This window comes from Falco biarmicus, chromosome 14 (assembly GCF_023638135.1).
Source record: "Falco biarmicus isolate bFalBia1 chromosome 14, bFalBia1.pri, whole genome shotgun sequence".
Classification (NCBI taxonomy): domain Eukaryota; kingdom Metazoa; phylum Chordata; class Aves; order Falconiformes; family Falconidae; genus Falco; species Falco biarmicus.
The window spans coordinates 20,660,783-20,678,822 of NC_079301.1; the positions used below are offsets into that span (position 1 = coordinate 20,660,783).

The 18,040-nt window shown below is 37.7% G+C and overlaps 1 protein-coding gene across 4 annotated transcripts in view; it reads left to right on the forward strand.

Moving 5' to 3' along the window:
* ATRX (ATRX chromatin remodeler) overlaps nt 1-18,040 on the forward strand; it is an 86,499-nt gene that overhangs the window by 56,158 nt on the left and 12,301 nt on the right. For all 4 annotated transcript variants that reach the window (XM_056360141.1, XM_056360142.1, XM_056360143.1 and 1 more), the window contains 10 exons: nt 444-619; nt 2,525-2,642; nt 6,331-6,461; nt 6,756-6,844; nt 7,105-7,277; nt 9,595-9,748; nt 10,041-10,144; nt 12,209-12,317; nt 13,435-13,612; nt 15,002-15,196. In XM_056360141.1, coding sequence (XP_056216116.1) covers nt 444-619; nt 2,525-2,642; nt 6,331-6,461; nt 6,756-6,844; nt 7,105-7,277; nt 9,595-9,748; nt 10,041-10,144; nt 12,209-12,317; nt 13,435-13,612; nt 15,002-15,196 — 1,427 coding nt within the window. The remainder of the gene's footprint in view (nt 1-443; nt 620-2,524; nt 2,643-6,330; nt 6,462-6,755; nt 6,845-7,104; nt 7,278-9,594; nt 9,749-10,040; nt 10,145-12,208; nt 12,318-13,434; nt 13,613-15,001; nt 15,197-18,040) is intronic.

Sequence of the window (18,040 nt, forward strand, 5' to 3'; positions counted from 1 at the left end):
GTGTTCTTAGTGAACTCACTAAACAGTGATTTATGTTACTGTCTTGGGAATTTGATTCTAAACTAGCTTCTAACAGTAGCTCCAGTTTGTGAATATGCTGTAATAGGTTTTTTTCCTGTTGATTAATATGCTTTTCAATCTATTTAAAGTCATACTTGGAAATACAATTCTTTTGTAATATTGCTTTGGTGTACAGCAGCTTTCAACCTTTGTGTAATAAACATGACGAGGTAGTTTAAAATCAGACATTAAATTTAGAAGTTACCTCTGTGCCTGAAGTATGTGTCAATTTAAGATGCCCTTTCTGGAAGATTTTGAGGTGGTTTGGGTTTTTTTTTCTCAGCAGAAAGTTCTTAAATAAGATGCATTTATTTTCTGTTAGAATTAATCCCAGTACTGTACTTTCCATTTTGAACTACTCAAGTCTGATCTTTTTGTCTTAGATCACTGCATGGTTAACTTTATTAAGGAGAATTTGCTCGGTTCAATCAAGGAATTCCGAAATAGATTTATAAATCCAATTCAGAACGGTCAGTGTGCAGACTCTACTCTGGTAGATGTCAGAGTAATGAAGAAGCGTGCACATATTCTCTATGAGATGTTAGCTGGATGTGTTCAGGTAAGAGCGGCTTTACTATAACTAATGACTTGGATTAGCTGCGGGGCGGGGGGAGGAGTTGTTTCACCTCATTCTGATAAAAGCATTCAAAGGCCTGTTATCTTGCTGTTTGAAAGCTCCATCGAATGCAGCTATTGCTTAAATATTTCCACTAATTTCTAGACCTTTATGTTATTTGTTGTGACTGGAAAAACTCAGAAAAGTTTCATAGCTTTTACCCAAATGTCAGTGTATGCTAAGCAGGACATATGTGTGTATTAGAGAATCCAGCTGTTTTCCTGCTAGGAGACTAGAAAACTACATGGTAGAGTAGGACAGCAGCTGCTTTGAAATACTCTTTTAATTCCATATACACGTTCAAAGAATACACATTTAAAACCTCAGTTGCCTTAAAAGCCACCCAGAAAGTTGTTGATGATCTGTAGTTTGTCACTTGGTTCTTTCTGAATTCCTGTTTTTTCTGATTTGTGAGAATCAGAACAATGGGGAAGAGGAGAGAAGCAAGATTAATTCAGAAGGGTGAAGCACTTGTTACCTTAAAGACCTTGGATGTAAAACCAAATGAAAACTCCCTAGCTTTCTGGAATGAGAGCTGGATTCCTTGCTCTCCAGTTAACCTGCTGTGGTATTGCACTTGTGTACTATCAGCATGATGCTACTGCTCTTCTGCTTTATAAACCCAGGCACAGGCAGCCTGATGGAAGGTGTGACACTGTAGGCACTGAGTGCCACCTCCTGGCTGCGCAGTTGTTGGTAGTTGATTAAATAGTCCAAGTGGGCTCGAGATGTCCGAAATGGTCATAGTGGGATAGTCCCACAAGCAGCGAAATAAAGAGGTTTATGGCGGTGTATGAAGCTGGAAAAGGACCTGTAGTGAGAGGATAGCATACTTAATTCTGTGCATCTATACAGCAGTACAAGAATGCAAACCAAAAGACAGAACGAGAAGAGGAATGTAAATTGCAAGTACATCTTACGTGCCTTCAGGTGCTGGCCACCCTGACAAAGCCCAGATGGAATTTCTCACAGCACTCTGTGCAGATCAGATCCTGTCCGTAGGGAGCAGCTCTTTCTTTTGCTCATTCGAGCTACTACATAGTTTCTTTAGAAGAAAACAACTCTGTTCCTAAAGGATGTTCTCATGAGAGCTTCTTGCACTTCTAGATAACAGCAAGGCCATGCAGGTGGTGTAATCGTCGGTATCAAGTGGGAGCTGCCTGCAGGCTCCTCTGTTGCAGCGACTGGCTGAGGTTATCCCGCAGCTAAGGAGTTTGTGCAGCATAGCACAGGCAGGTTAGCTCTGATGAAGGTCACTTAACTCCTAAACGTGCAAAGGTCTCTCGGTCAGAGTCAATAAACCGTTCAGCGTTTGAACGAAGGAGTAGGTGGAGAAAAGCAGACTAGCATTCAGAGTCAAAAAAATGAAAACAGAATTTTGCATTGCCCCAAGCAAGTGTTCAGAAACCATGTACTCTGTACTCTAAACCAGAAAAGTTAACCTGAGTGAGTTCGTGTGCGATACAAACACTGATAGCAGTTGCTTGACTTACCCACACTTTCACAAAAAAATGGTTTAATATTTTTTAAAAAACCGCAGAAGTATTTACCAGAGCAGCTACTGAAGTTGCAGTTGACTTTGCAAGGACTTGGAACTGGGACATGGGGTTAACAGGTCATAGAGTTTTGGCCAGACAACCGCATTTACTAGGTACATCAGCTTCTGCAGACAGTGCCTGTAGTTGGATTGTATTTAGTGGGCTATTTTTTCCCCCTTTGTGGTTGGAAAGTATCTGAATCTTTGTAATTTATGCGTGGTGCTTCCTCCTTTAAGATGCCAGAAGTTCTTAAGCTCTCAGTAGTTGTTTTCATGTTCATGTGACTGAAGTACTGTTTGTAAAATTACAGAGGAAGGATTACACAGCTTTAACAAAGTTCCTCCCACCAAAATACGAGTATGTTCTAGAAGTTCGAATGACACCTATTCAGTGCAAACTCTACCAGTACTACTTGGATCATTTGACAGGTATGTGCCTGCAGTTCTCTCGGGTAACAAGATTGATGGTCATCTAATAAGGGGCTTCTTGCCACAGTCAGTAGGCTGGGGTTTTTTGTATGTATTATTTGCTCTACAGATGTATTTTTCTGCTTCCTGTAAGATTTTCCTTAGCTCTGAAATTTGAATTATAGCAAAACATTTGGTTGCACATAAAAATACTTATTTGAGAAATAATATTTGCATCTCTTGACTATACACAGCTTCAGGTTTTGGTTCATCTCTCTTTTCTTCCTTTTCTAAACATAAAATCTAATTGATCTACTGTCTTCCTCTTCCAAGAAACAAGATAACGACTGTAAGACTGGAGGGAGAGAATGCAAAATTGAGATGTACTGGTGAAAGCATTGCTGCCGCCTTGTAATAGCCTTTTGTCATTATGCTAACCGAAGCTGTGATTTGCAAATATCGGCTCGTTTGTGGAACTCTCTCCTTTTGTTCTCTAAACCCAAAAGTCTGGTTTTCATAATGGCCGTGCTTCATTAGCTTTCAGTGGGGTTTTGACTCTTCTGTCTTGGGGATTTACATCTTCCCAACAAGATATAAATTTGTTTAATTGAAAAGGTGTATAAGGAAAAAACACAAGCCCAGAATATGTTACTGTGGGCTGGTGTGCTGTTACGGTAACTTGTAATTTTAGTGTATCAAAGTGCTGGAATATCAACACCTCTAAATGATACACACATATGTACCATTTAGACCATTAGAATGTTAATCTCAAGGAACTCTTAGCTAGGTTTTCTGTACCACTGTGCTTCATACAGCCAAATGGCTCAGCAGAAGTTCTTGGGTTCTAGAGTAATTCTGTTTGGTTTTGTTTTTTGAAATACCATCTGTAATAATTGACCTAATGATCAGGGGTTGAATTCCATAGTCAAGAATGTTTAAGGCACTGCTGATAGGTTTTTGTCTAAATCTTGAAGTGTGTAATTGCTTTTTGCAGTGATTACAAAATGTACTACGTAGTCTGTGCCGGTTTGTGGGGGTTTTTTTGCACTTGCTAAGCCACCTGTCTTAAAATGCCTGTCTGTTGCTGATGGATTGTTATTATATATATTTTTTTAATCTATATTTTTCTATTCTGGTTACTCTCCCAAGTTTTAATTACAAGAAAGATTGTATCTCAAATTAACCTATCATTTATAGCAATATTAAATTCACTGTGTTGTCTTAGTGACTTCAGATTCTGGATAGTGCAGTTTGTGATCTCCTAGATAACTGCTAGCAAGACTTCATTTCCACAGTTCTGTTGTCTGTTCCCTTTCCTCGGTTAAGTTACAGAAGTAAGGAGTTCTGAAGGAGCAGTGAAGTAATTTCAGTTCTACTGATACCTTCAGTAGTAACTGGATGCCTAAATGCCAGCTTCCCTCTTTGCCCTTTTATCCTAAAGGAGTAGAAACTTGCTGTTTTATTTAAAAAAAATATAAAGCGACTGAAACAAACGCACACACCCTTCTTACATTAATAGTACTTCAAAACAGTATGTAAACAAGCCCAAATCTTTGTGTAGCGCTGATTCCTAATCAGTTCTGTACTGCAGTCTGGTCTTTTTATCTTTTATCTATATCTTACTTTATATCAGTGTTCTGAAAAGCAGGTTATTTGTGTTCTATTTATTTCTTCATCATGCTGAATGCCTTCCAAAAGCTAGTAGCTTAAAAGTGATAAGCGTTAGCTATTTACTTTACAGGCATGCATCTAAATGATTTAGGTTAAATCTTTATAGGAAGCTCTTCATAGGAACTTTTTAATCACAATGCTTAGGGTAGGTTGGTAGGTTATTTTTGGCCAATTTCCAATGCAGAGTGGGGCTGGTTTTGTAATTTCTCTCTCTCCCGATGCTGGCTTTGTTGGTGTGCCATGCTTTTAGATGGCAGTGTAAATCTTTCACAGATCATTGATTGGCGTAAGAGCTAGCGCTGTATGTTTACCACTGGTTTACTCTTTATGGAAGTCTTTACATACAATGGCTTTCAGTGCTACCTTTTTTTTATACAGCAGGCAGCAGATAAGAGGAGGGTGCCCCTAGTTCATTGTTAAAGTGAAGGAAAAGGTTTGCTCTGGCAAAAAGCCTGTTACAGTGAGCTTCAAATTTGCTACGTTGTCGGAGCCATTAATTTATTAGCATTGTATATGTAACTAACTGTAAGAAAATGCACTGCCTAACAGGGAGTTTATTTAATCTGCCTAGATTTCAAGGGCTCAACAGACCTGAGTTTAGCCAAGTTTGCCTTTGTCAAAAGGACTCGCACTGGTGCACAACTTACCGGCCCTTCGTGGGCTGCTTAAACTCTCTGAACCTAGCGGGAAGCATCATCTACATTCTCTGGCTTCGTCTTGGTTAGTGTCCTGCCAGTTTGGGTCAGTGCCAGAGACAGTGTGAGAAGGATGAGGGGAAGCGAGAAAGACAGGCAGCCTCTTTTCAGAGGAGAAAAAGCTGTCTAAGCTAAGCATGGCTCAAGTCTTTAGAGCGAAAGACCTTTGTATCTCAAAAGAAGACTACGTGCTTTCTGATTTTCATTAAATAAAAAAGGGAGTCTTGCTACTGAAGATAAATATAGAAGGGGAATTGCTGCTTCTCTCTGAATTTTTAAATTACATTTTTTTGTGCACTGTAACAGGCATAAACTAAAGTACACATTTTAGATGCAATTTTACCAGGGTTTTTCTTCAATTAATGAAAATGGTACATGTTTTGTTTCACTTCTGTAATACAGAAAATTAAAAAAATCTATGAGATTTTTTAAGTTGAAACTTGTTAATAGCCAATTTCTCTGATTTTTAGCTTAGGTTTGGGGAAGTGGAAGCTAAGAATTTCTGTCATTACAATTCCATTTTCCAGTCATATGGGAGCACAATGGGAAGATACTCGAAGCTGTTGTATGATTAAGTATTTGTTAAAATACTTACACTTTGTAGACATTTGCTGGGATTGTCTTGTGCATTGAGGAAATGCACTAGATAAGCTTTGTGCCTGTTTTGATGTAGACATTTCATAATTGTGGCGCAGTAAATACTATTTTCTTGCAGGTATACATGCCTTAAATGATGCATATGATCAATACGAAAACAATGTGTTGCGAGAACCTAAAGTTAGTGTGCTGCTTAGTGAGAAACTGAGAGTACAAAAAGAAATTTAACTCTCTGAATGTTGCACTACTTTGCAGTAATTTGTGCTTGGACAATGAAAAAATAGCCTGGGCTTTTTTTAGATTGTTTATTGTAACAGAATACTGCAGCATTATAAGTCATTAAATAAAGGCAGCTCAAAATAGTAAGCTGAATTCATTGAGACCTAAATGCGAATTGTATTTTGTGTTTTCCACCTAGGGCTGCTTTTACAAAACCTAAATAGACATGACTGTCCTTTTAAGAGAATTTGGATTCATTCCTATGCCAGGGAGAAATGTGCTTTTATGTAAAAATGTAATCGTGTTTTTCATTATCAAGAAAAAGGGGAAAATCTAATTTTGACAACTTTAACTAGGAAAAAAATGCCTGTGACTCGGTAATTTGACCTCTTTTACAAGAGATGTTACAATATGATGTGCATCTGGAAAGAACACTCAGTACTGTACTAACGGATTGTTCAAAGGGGGAACAGTATGTGGCAAACCTACTTCAAGGTTTCATTCTAAAACCTGAACTTTATTGTCAGGTGTAGGTGGTGGCAATGAAGGTGGAAGAGGCAAAGCTGGAGCTAAACTATTCCAGGATTTCCAGATGTTGAGCAGAATCTGGACTCACCCTTGGTGCTTGCAGCTGGACTATATTAGCAAAGAAAATAAGGTAAATTAGATATATCAAAACAATCTCTATTGAGAACTTTCCAAAGAAGCTATGCCAAATGCTAGGTAAAGTTTCGTCAAATTAATGGAAATCTTTGTTGCTGTGGGGTAATTTTGCTGCTGTTTTTGTCATATTTTTGTTCCTGGGTATGTTGTCATTCTTAAAACATTTTGCAAGGTCAACCCTTTGTAGGACTTACCATTGTTTAAATGAAGAATGAGCAGATGGCTAAAGGTTTAATAAAAGCTTCTGGATGAGAATACTTAATAAAATTTCTGTTTTTTCTCTTTTGAGGGCTATTTTGATGAAGACAGTCTGGATGAGTTCATCGCTTCAGATTCTGATGAAACTTCAATGAACTTAAGTTCTGATGATCATACAAAGTAATTGCGCTTTTATTTGTTGTTGATTGTTGGATTCATTTCCCTCATAGAACTTGAGCCATTTCTATAGAAGTGAACGTTATTTTTTTATTTTTGTGTATCTGTTAAATATGTCCTCTAGCAGTAGAATATTTACCGTTTTTATATTTTTATATCCTTCATAAAAATGCTTCCTATTTTTACATATTTTTTAGAATTTTTACATCCTCTAGCAGTAGAATTTCTAAAAAATAATGGGGTGTACAATGTTACCTTTCTAGGAAAAAAAAATCCAAGGGGAAAAAAGTGAAGAAAGAGTGTAGCTCCAGCGGAAGTGGCAGCGATAATGATGTTGAAGTAATTAAAGTCTGGAATTCAAGATCTCGCGGAGGTGGAGAAGGAAACGCAGAAGAACTTGTAAACAACCCTTCATCTGTTACAAAATCAGAAGAAGGTGAGTATAATACACAAGTACATAAAATAAAGCAATTCCTTTGGCAGAAGGTGATTTGAGAGGGCTGTCAGGAATTCTGCTTTGTTGCAAAATGGCAGATTCCTTAATTCCATGAACTGCTTCTATGCTTACAGCTCCCACTACTTCTAATAATACCCTGGGGAAAAAAAGGGGCGTCAATTTGGAGCTCCGGGTGCTTGTGGCAGGAAAGCTGCACAGTGAACTACTTTTTTAATTTGCAAGTACAGAACAATACAAAGTTAATAGAGGAACTATGCTGCTTTTCACCTGCTGTTTTTAAGTGTATTGGTGAAAGAGTAATGGAAAAATCAAGAAATATATATGTCATTCATTCTTGCACCTGGAATTTGAAATGGGTGTTGAGGAAGCATATAATGTAGCAGGAATATGAGACCTTTTTTAAGATTGTTACTCAGACTACTTACATCTGTGCATTTCAATTTTGGATTTTCCTTTAATAATCTAGCTTTTGTCTTGTCTCTAGTATCATAGAGCTGGTTTTCTGATTACATCATTTATTCTGTCTGATCACTTTCCCTAAATAAATGATTTTTTGGGGAACTGTTAAGGTGAGAATTATTTTTTTTGGTCCCCATCCCAATGACAAAACATTGTAAACAGGTAAGGGGAAGAGTGTGAGTGTGTGTGTTAAATACACATACAGATTAAATGTATTAAGGTAATTACTTGCATTATAGGCAGGATGGGTTTCTGTCTGGGTTGCTTAAATGTTTACCTCTTTCATGCAGCCTTGTTTAATTTAATGTAGGTACAGAATTTCTAAACAAACATTTGATGCTGCACCAGCTGAGGTTTGTGGGCAGACTCTGACTGCAGCTGTCGGAGGCCCTTCTGCGAAGTTTAGGGGTGAAGGTGAAAATAGCTAAGTGCTGTGTGTAGGGTTTTCCCACAGCACATCCAGGTCTCTTACTTGGTTACCTTCTTTGTATTGAAAAATACATTCTTTAAAAGCTTGTATGAAGGCTCAGATATGAGTTCTGTGGAGATCCCATCTTGCACATGAAAATTACTGGCGTGTCAGGATTGATCTGTGGTGCATAGTCTGAAACATAGATGTTTTGAATTGTTCATAAGATAGAATTCTGCTACTATGTAAGTAAATATTTGGGTAGATCAAAGTTTTTATGTGAAAAAAGAAAAATTGTAAATTCATTACTTTTTATCACTGTAATGCAAAGGAGGTTAAGTTGAAGGTCATGGCAATATCATAAAAGAAATTAAGTGATATTAATCAAAATAATTCATGGTTCTTGGCAGCCTTTCTGGTTCTGATTATAATGCTTAATCCATGCTTTCTTCTGGGTGAATTCAGAATAAACATAATGGGAGCATCATTAAAGATGAGCATGGTCTGCATCTGACACTTGAGTGGGTGACACAGACCCCAACAGACTTGTTTTGCTAGATGCATGGTTATTTTAATACATAACTGAATTTTGATATTTGTTCTAGTACTTCTGTATTTTTAAGGGGTTAAATAAAATTATCAAAATAATTCGTAAGATAGTAACATGTTAAAAATAGGATTCTTCCCATGTATGTATTTTACCGGTTTTATTAGTGTAATAATGTGTTAGCAGATATGCAGACAAGAAACTTCCTTAAAGAACTTTTTAGAAGGCAGAATGTGATGGTAGAATTTGTTTTATCCCTCTGTTGCGAATTAATGTAAAAGCTGGAGGGGAGTGGGGTGTTTTTCCTATATGCTAATGTTGTCTTCTAAATTAGCTTAGGGGAAAAAAATCCTAAATCTGAGCCTAACAGAAGTAAGAGGAGATGGTTTACAAGTTTCGTCTTAAACACCTGTACAATAGTAATTGGAAACTTTCTTCCAGAGAGTTTACCTTGCTAGATAAACTAGGTAACCCAAAAGACCACTCTCTTTTTCCAACAATTTCAGATGTTTGAGATCCACAGTAATTCTCTTTATGGAAAGCTTCTTTTCAGTGGCTGTAACATTTATGCGTGAGTTTTCAAAGACGCATACTTGGAAACAGACCTGTCAATAAATACTCTCGGGGTAGCGATGGAGATGGTGGAACTATTTGTCCAAATATCCTGCAGCACAGAAAGGGGATTTGTGACTTACTGATAACTTCTGCTATTGGTAACTGCTAATAGAACAAACACTATTTGTTCTTTGTCTATTTAACTCTTTTCATACCAGTTAAGCCTAATAATGAGGAAAGAATTCTGTAGTTCAGACATTTCAGAGCGTTTAAATGGAGACCACTGCCTTTGTTTTAAACATTTTTTTTTACTTTCTTTTTTATAGGCCAAGCTGCATCCTCTTCCAATCCTGGTAGCCCAGCACCAGATTGGTACAAAGATTTTGTCACTGATGCAGATGCTGAAGTGTTAGAACATTCTGGGAAAATGGTGCTTCTCTTTGAAATTCTTCGAATGGCAGAGGAGCTTGGAGACAAAGTGTAAGTTGGTTCTAGAAGTATTGTTAATGACCGTATAAATATGTTAGTCTGACAGTGTTCTTCATTCAGTCTTCATAATGCTGTAGCTCAGTTCTTATCAGCAAATGTCCATGCTACTTTGATTTTTATCAGTGAGTTTTCCCATACATGCATTCACTCCACGAGAGTCTTCCTCTGGTCTAGAAGGGCTGTTTCAAAGGTACTACCAGAATGAGGAGGGAAGTAAAATAAAGCAATGGAGTGATTAAAATAACCACAGAGGTGAATTTTGTGTTCCCATTTCTGTTTTCAGCCTAGTGTTTAGCCAGTCCCTAATATCTCTGGATTTGATAGAAGATTTTCTGGAGCTGGCCAACAGGGAGAAAACTGACAAAGAGAAGCCTCCTATTTATAAAGGTGAGTGTCAGCTTGAACAGTTACAAAGCTGCTAACTCTTTTTACAAGTCTCTATCCAGTCCAAAGTGAACGGATTTGAAATAGTTGTTTGCGTTAGAAGTGTTGTGTGCTCTGTACTTTCCTGAAGTTGGCAGGATTATTGGTCTCCTCTGCAGGTGGTCTCGGACTCTTGCTTCTGATTTCATTCTGTATCATCTGTGCTTAATATAGCCTAAGCAGATTAAGTGTTCATCATCTGAAAGGAGAGAAGGCATTTTGTTAAACTCTGTAGAAAAGCAATGTTAAATGCTGATGCATGGCAAATTCTGATCCCCTTCCCGCTGGGAGAAAGATAATGAAAGAAAATTAGACTACTTTAAAACAGTGTGTAGAACATGCAGAATGTGAATCTGGGCTCATACGCGCTGCAGCAGATTATTTTATGGATTTCATAAGGGAGCAAAGTAGTGAATTAATTATTATCCTAGCGATGCTGAAATGGCGAGGAGTTTCTCGCTAGCCAGACATGTCCTTTGCGTAGGACGTTTCTTCTGTTTACTCTGTGAGATCCTCCTGGAGCTCCTGGTGATGCGGTTCATCTTTATGTGAAGTTTCAATTCCCAGTATGTGTTGATTGAAGGATTACTTCTGAATCTGCCATTCCTTTCAAATATCTTTTATTTCTCAGTGTAAATATGTTGACCAGTTGCGTAAGAGAAATGTGGCTTAGTGGTGCCAACACCGTAGTTAGATGAAGATCTCCAGTATCTCTCTCACAGATTTATTGTTTCTGGCTGTTGCTTCCTTAGCTTCTGAACATTTGTCATCTTCAGGTGTTACGAGCTGTCTGTGTTTTACGGAGTTTGTGTCTTCAGTCTGAGATGATGTTTTAAGGGGTGGTGTTTGTTTTTTATTTACGCTAGTTCTTTTGGTAAGTGATGAGATTATATAGCATAGCAAGATTCACCATATAGAGACCTTCCTGACATAACAATCTGTTTCTCATAATTGATTGTACTAAGCAATGCCGTCTCCTAAAAATGCTGTTTTCTTTGTAATTGATGGGACAGTGGGGCTCATTTTGTGTACATACACTTTGATGGCCAAAGAAAATGAAAGGTTGCTTGTGAATTGGCGAGAGAAGAATTATCTTCTATCAGCTGTAATTATTCCCCCCCCCTCCCCCAAACCTGGCAAGAAGTAGCCATAACTCAAGGGTAATACAAAGCAATTTTTCTGAATTTCAGTTCCAAAATTATTAGACCATGACTTCTGAAATCTCTTTTTGAGCATTTACTTATGAATGCAATTCGTATGGGAGAGACTGATGTACACCAATTGTGTAACATGAAACTACGTCAATTAGAAAGATACAGTTAAGTACTGTGATGCCTAACGATTAGATGTAGTTACTTTTTAAAATTAACTTTGGCTCCGAGTTAGGGCATATGTCTAAAGTGTGTATGTACAACAAGAAATAGTGAAAAATAAGAGGAACAACCCCAGAAAAGCTCAGGTCTTTTCCAATTTCAATTTAACCTTGGAATGTAATTTAGTTACAGATTTGTATCTTTAATTCCCATCTGTATTAAACTGCTTTGCAGAGTTTTGTTTAATGTCTTTATGTAAAAAATAGTAAAATCTTAAGAAGAAGTGGATAGGGATTAGGTGCTGGATACTTTTTGCAAGGTAAAATTATATTGACAACACTTACTCTTTTTTTTAATCATTTTGGACAAAATCTGTTTAGAGTTTGTAGGAGCTATTGCAGGCTTGTGGATGATCATTGTTGTCACAAATGCAATTGCTGCTGTTTTCTGTCATGTTACATACTTCATATTTTGTTCTGCAAGCTTCACTACGTCATTTTCAAGGCATGCCTGTGGCAAGCACCTGTATCCTCCAAAACCATTCTCTATCTTGAATAGCCTATAGTCTTCTCCTGTGTTTTCAGATGTTAGAGAATAGTAGATTTTATGTTCTGTATTAGTTCTTTTGCTCTTTAGAGAGTTGTGTATATCCAGTATTACCAGTCTGGTTGCTTACGCAATCAGCATTTTAATAATTTGACACTTACATTTCCAGGTGAAGGAAAGTGGTTCAGAAACATTGATTACTATCGCTTAGATGGTTCAACCACAGCTCAGTCAAGAAAGAAATGGGCTGAAGAATTTAATGATGAAACTAATGTGAGGTGAGATCTGTTCTAATATATATATGCCTAATTTTCCCCCTTCTCTTTCTGTTGTTCCCTGTTTGTTGTTTTTTTGTGACTTGTATTAGCTTAATGACCTCTTAAGGCTAGGCAAATAAATACCACAGTATTGTCAGGTGCAGAACTTGCACAGAAAATGTGCTACAACAATCAGTTTCTGGTTTCCTGAGATTACTTCCATTTGCACTGATCCATACTTGTTCAGTGCTTGCTTGCAGTTTTCACTCTTGTTTAGCTTGAAAGCAATTTGGATCGGAAAAGAGTCTCTTTATTACAATTACTTAAAAAGATTTAAGGACCTAGGAATGTCAGAGCCCTGTGGGGTCTGGCCAGGAGACAGCAGTCACTTGTCCAGGCAGAAGCTCAGAGCCCTCCCAGCTATCCAGAATTGTCTCCCAGCCATCCAGTGTTCATATGGGATGGGACTTCCAAGGCTTGATTTGGACTGATTTGGCTAGGTAGGTAGATACAAACCTGTACAAGTTTGATGAAGTTAAGGAGCTTCACCTTCCTAGATTTGTTCAAAAAATAAAATACATAGTTGCAGTCATTTGTAATGTACAGGAAAAAAAATAATTAAATGGAACAAAGTAAACTAATTTGGTGTTAATACCTGACAGAATAAACTATTGAAGAGTATCTGTGAAGAGCTCATTTTAAGTTGAACCTGAGTGAGATGGTATTCAAAAAAGTAAGCAGATACATCAAAGAGACAGTGTCATTCTGGAGTTATCCTGGAAGCTTGCTAACCAGGAAACAGTTTCAATAGCATGGAATATGCCTGTTTAAAATTATGGTTTAATTTGATATAACTAATTTTATTAGAGTTTGAAAATGCAAACCCAAAAATTTTTTCTTACCCGCCAGTTTTTGTTAACAGTTGGTTTGCAGAAGGCCCTGATCTGTATTTCTGGGAGTGTGTGTTTTGCTACAAGTGTTGTCCTTGTGAAACCTGCATCTGTTTTATGCTTAATACAATATTTTAATGACGTTTTTGAGTTATTTCAGTGTAGAACAACTCCATAGTAACACAGCAACATGGGAACAATAGTTGTTTTCCAAAATACTAAAATTTTGCAACTTTTCTCTGTTCCAGAGGCCGCTTGTTTATTATATCCACTAAAGCAGGTTCCCTTGGAATTAATCTTGTGGCTGCTAATAGAGTAATCATCTTTGATGCTTCTTGGAACCCATCGTATGACATCCAGAGTATTTTCAGGGTTTACCGCTTTGGGCAAAACAAACCTGTGTTTGTGTACAGGTTTTTGGCTCAGGTAGGTTTCTGTCTGTTATTTTTGTGAATGCTCTGGTCCTGTAATCAAATTTGTGGACTGCAGCTGTTTGGACTGTAACTGCTTGGCCTTGTGGTGGAGTCTGTTGTGGTCCACACTGATCCCGTCATCTTCCAGCCCTCATCTGATAGCAGTATTGGGCCACTGAAAAAGCTCTTGAAGGAAGGATTGTTAAAATAAATAACAACTGAAATTTGCTGTTAAGCCTACCTTGTGTGGCACTTTGTGTAACGTGAATTCTGGAACTCTAGCAATGATTCATGTATCCAGACTCTGAACAATGTTCTCAGCTTTTTTTAATTTGCACACCACTAAAAATTTGTAATTGAGTAGACTGCATAAGCATGGTGGTTGTTATGCAGTAGGCTTGCTTGGTGTAGCTGTCTTCTACAGACCCCTGCTCTGTGGGCCCCTGACAGTCCAACTGGAATGAAAATACAGGCAGCTGGAGAATTTTTTATAAAAAGGCATCTAGTCATGATTTGAAAACTTGTATCACAACCTACAGATATTAAAGATGTGTAATAATTCTGATGGTCACTGATTATGCTTTATTCCATTATTTCTGTTAGGAAGTATCTTACTTCATCTAGTCCTTTCAGGTGTTACAGAGTATTCTGAAGACCTTTTCCCAGTAACTGATTAACTCTTGATCAAGTCACTATTTACTTGCCAACTTAAATAGATGACTTTTTGTAACATGGTACTGTCAGACATGGTTTTTTTCTGCAGGGTTTGGTCTATTTTTGTCGTTTTCTATGTGCACTTTTGAACTGTTGATATCCTTTTTAAATTACGATGTTCAGAACAGGCTGTGCTGTTCTCATACTTCTCATAGTCATCATCTTTTTTTTTTTAAGTAATTTTCCTTTTTTCATCAAGGGTCTAATTTTTTCTTACACAGCTGCGATGAATTAGCCTTCACTGCTTCCCTTTCCCTCTCCTCTCCACCCCAGTGATAGGGTATCTGTTTTCCTTTTTCCAGGCTGCTCAAAGCAGCAAAATAAAGTACCTGCTGTGGAAATTGCCATTTTTTTTTGGTCATAATCTCACTTTGGGGAATTGAAGTAGAAACTGATCTCTTCGAAACCCTACTGAAATAATACATTTCTTACTCTAGTCAATAGCTAGATGACATCTGCCACACACACAATTCATACTACTTTGTGTTTGCTTCCAGGAGGCTTGGGTTTGTTTTTTTTCTTAGGAAACAAAGTGTTTGCAGGTGACTTTGTAGATGGGGGGTCAAAGAAACAAGGGAAATAGAGCACTGTTACGTTGTTATTCTAGCTCTTTTACATGTATTAATTTATTTCCTTGTATAACAAGATGGTCCAGTATGTGTATGACAGTGAGTGTCTTGTTTCCTAGGGAACGATGGAAGATAAGATCTATGATCGTCAGGTAACGAAGCAGTCCTTGTCTTTCCGGGTTGTCGACCAACAGCAAGTTGAACGTCATTTTACTATGAATGAACTTACAGAGCTGTACACTTTCGAGCCAGATTTGCTGGATGATCCTAATTCAGAAAAGAAAAAGAAGAGAGATACACCAATGTTGCCAAAAGTAAGTTGATGCACATCACTAGGAATTACATGCTATAAAAATAACGTACATCTGTTTAAGAACATAGGGTATGTGATCTTGGAAGGAGAAGAGTGCTGTGTTTTCACTTTAGAGCAGTATTTTCTCACTTCAGATGGAGGTGAATAGCAGGTAACAACAATAAAATACGTCATTAAAATAACGGATTGTGTAATGAGCTGATAACAGCTTTCCCTTTAATGTAGTCGACAGAATAAGAAAAAGATCTTAAGTTAAAAGACAGAAGTTTTAGATCTGAATAAACAGAAATACTTTTTCACACAATTTGAGTGAATAGAAGTTTTACTGCAGGAAACTGTGGAAGCCAAGATTCAGATCAGCAGCTGAGCAGCTGCTGGTGATAACCTTAGCATTACCTCGATTTGTGATAACAAATCTGTGAGGTGACGCTGTACTTCAGGGTCTGGTTTTTATCTACCTAGGTGAGCCTTCATAAGAGCCAAATTCATCCATGCTCTCCACTGCCAAGCCTTTTTGGGTTTTAGTTCCTTGTATAAGAATTCTTGCAGGGACCATTAATGGAGAAACAGTAGAAATAGTGGAAAAGTTGTACTAATTTACCATTCAGGTGAGGAAAATCGGACAAGCTAAGATTTTATTATCTATTTTTAGTGTTGCCAGTACTAGTAGAGACATTTTTGTTGACAAGCATTTACACAACTTAGTGAAAATGCTGATACTCTGTACTCTGAGCCAGTACGGAGTAGCCATGTCAGACCTTTTCCCAACTTGGTGCTAAATGAACATTTAAGACCTCAATGTTTTTTTTTTCACTGAAGCCTGCCTAAGTGTATTTGTAGGGGATGTGTTGTGTGTAGTAGTGGTTCTTTGTCACTGCTCTACGTAGTAATAGTAGGGACCTGAAAATTTACTAACGGAATTTAAAAATAAAACCCGTAACATTTACGGTCAGACAGGAGGAGCCTTCAGGGGAAAGAAAACTGGTTCAGTTATTTCTTTTTTTCCAAGTCAGTTTGTATTTAAGATTGGGCTAAGGTTTTGTAAGGTATTTTATATTCTTTGTGTACGTGGTCTGCTAAAGACTAATTTGTCATTAAGCTGTTGTGCAATTATCTTTGCGTCTTACCAGGTGAATAGCTAGTAAACCGTAACAGGTAAATGTATGACTCACAGGTAGGTAACGAGTTAAATTTTTGAGTTACTGCTGTGTTTAGGTCATTGTACAGTGTCTGGGTGTGGGCAGGGAGGTTTCCCAGTTTGTAAATCTAGTAATTTCCAAGGAAAAATGGTATGTTTTCCATTCTAGACTATCTGTAGACCACTATAATATAATAAATTGTGGTCAGGCATCACACTGGCATTCTTAATAGTTAAGCCAGTCTCTGAAACAGTCTATTAGACCACCTACAGTGTCGGTGCAGCTGCCAGGGGGATTTAAGAAGTGTTAGCCCTGTAAGTGTTAGTTGCTGTTACACATGCATTTTAAAACCCTTGAACCAAACTTTAATGACTGTATCTAAGCTCATTTTATTACAGTGTTTCTCACTGTAAGCAGTAAATTGTAGATAACTGAAAATTTTATTTACTTTTTTACTGTGTTGTACATTTTGGCATATTTTTTTTTTTACCTCCTAAAACATTTTCCTTTAGGTTGTAATTAATAGTATTGATTTTATCTTTTTATGTTCTTAGTCATTATATAGCGTATATATATATGTGTATGCTTCCACAAACTCATAGCTAATGCATCACCATTTGCTGCTGCTTATTTTTAAGAAAATTAAAATAGGTCAAAACCCTGTGAAACAATTCAGTATGTTTACTCAAAGCGTTGATCAATCCAATGCAACAATTACATTTTGAAAGTTACTTTGTTTTCTTTTACAATAATAAATCTGTTAATGAATAAAGTATCATGCAAAAGAGGAAGTTCAAACTCGAAACTTACTTTATCATGGAGTTTTAAATAGCTCCATATTAATTCCCTTCCAACCATCACTGTCAGGTTTCCCAGTTTGTAAATCTAGTAATTTCCAAGGAAAAGCGGTATGTTTTCCATTCTAGACTATCTGTAGATCACTATAATATAATAAATTGTATTTATTTTCTGAATACAAGCTTTTAACCAAGTCCCTGGCTGTAACTAGAGCAAATCTGTGTACTGCAGTGCTCTGGTTTTTCTCATGGTTTTAGGAAGCGATACTGAATGGAATTTTGTCCTTTTAAAGATGTGCCTCTCGGTACATACTGTGTGCAACTTTGTAATCTCTTTTTTTTTTATTATTATTATTTGTTTGTTAAAAAGACTGTAAATCGTGAGGTAGATTTATCTTATTTTAGCCATCCCTGGATTTATTTGCTGAAAGGAGGGCTTTGCGTTCCGGATAGCCTCGCAGAACATGGGATGGTAGCCACTAACCTCCGACCACTTTTTCCCTTTCTCTGTCCCCCAAATTAATCTCGGTACCGGGAGGAATCATGCTGGCTGCGGCGTTCCCTCAGCTCGCAGCGCTGGGTTGGGGAGCGGCAGTCCGTGTGGCGGCGGTCCATGGCTCCCAGTGCTCGCCCTGGGCTGGCCACGTGGGGTGGCTGCTGGTTTCATGGGCCATTGGTGTGGTTGTGGTGAAAACTTCCTCAGCCTGTTGGGGGGGTGGGGTAGTATTTCTAGAAATGTTAATAAAAATGACTAGTTGTCATCGTGTAAAGTAGTGCTTGCGATCTGGGCTTTGGGCAGGAGTGCATCTGTCCTGTGGGGCCATCCAGTGTGCCTGAGTGACCAGTTCCCGTGAACGAGCCAAGGTGGTTCAGCCAAGGAAGAGCACCAAGCGAGTAGTTACGCGTAGG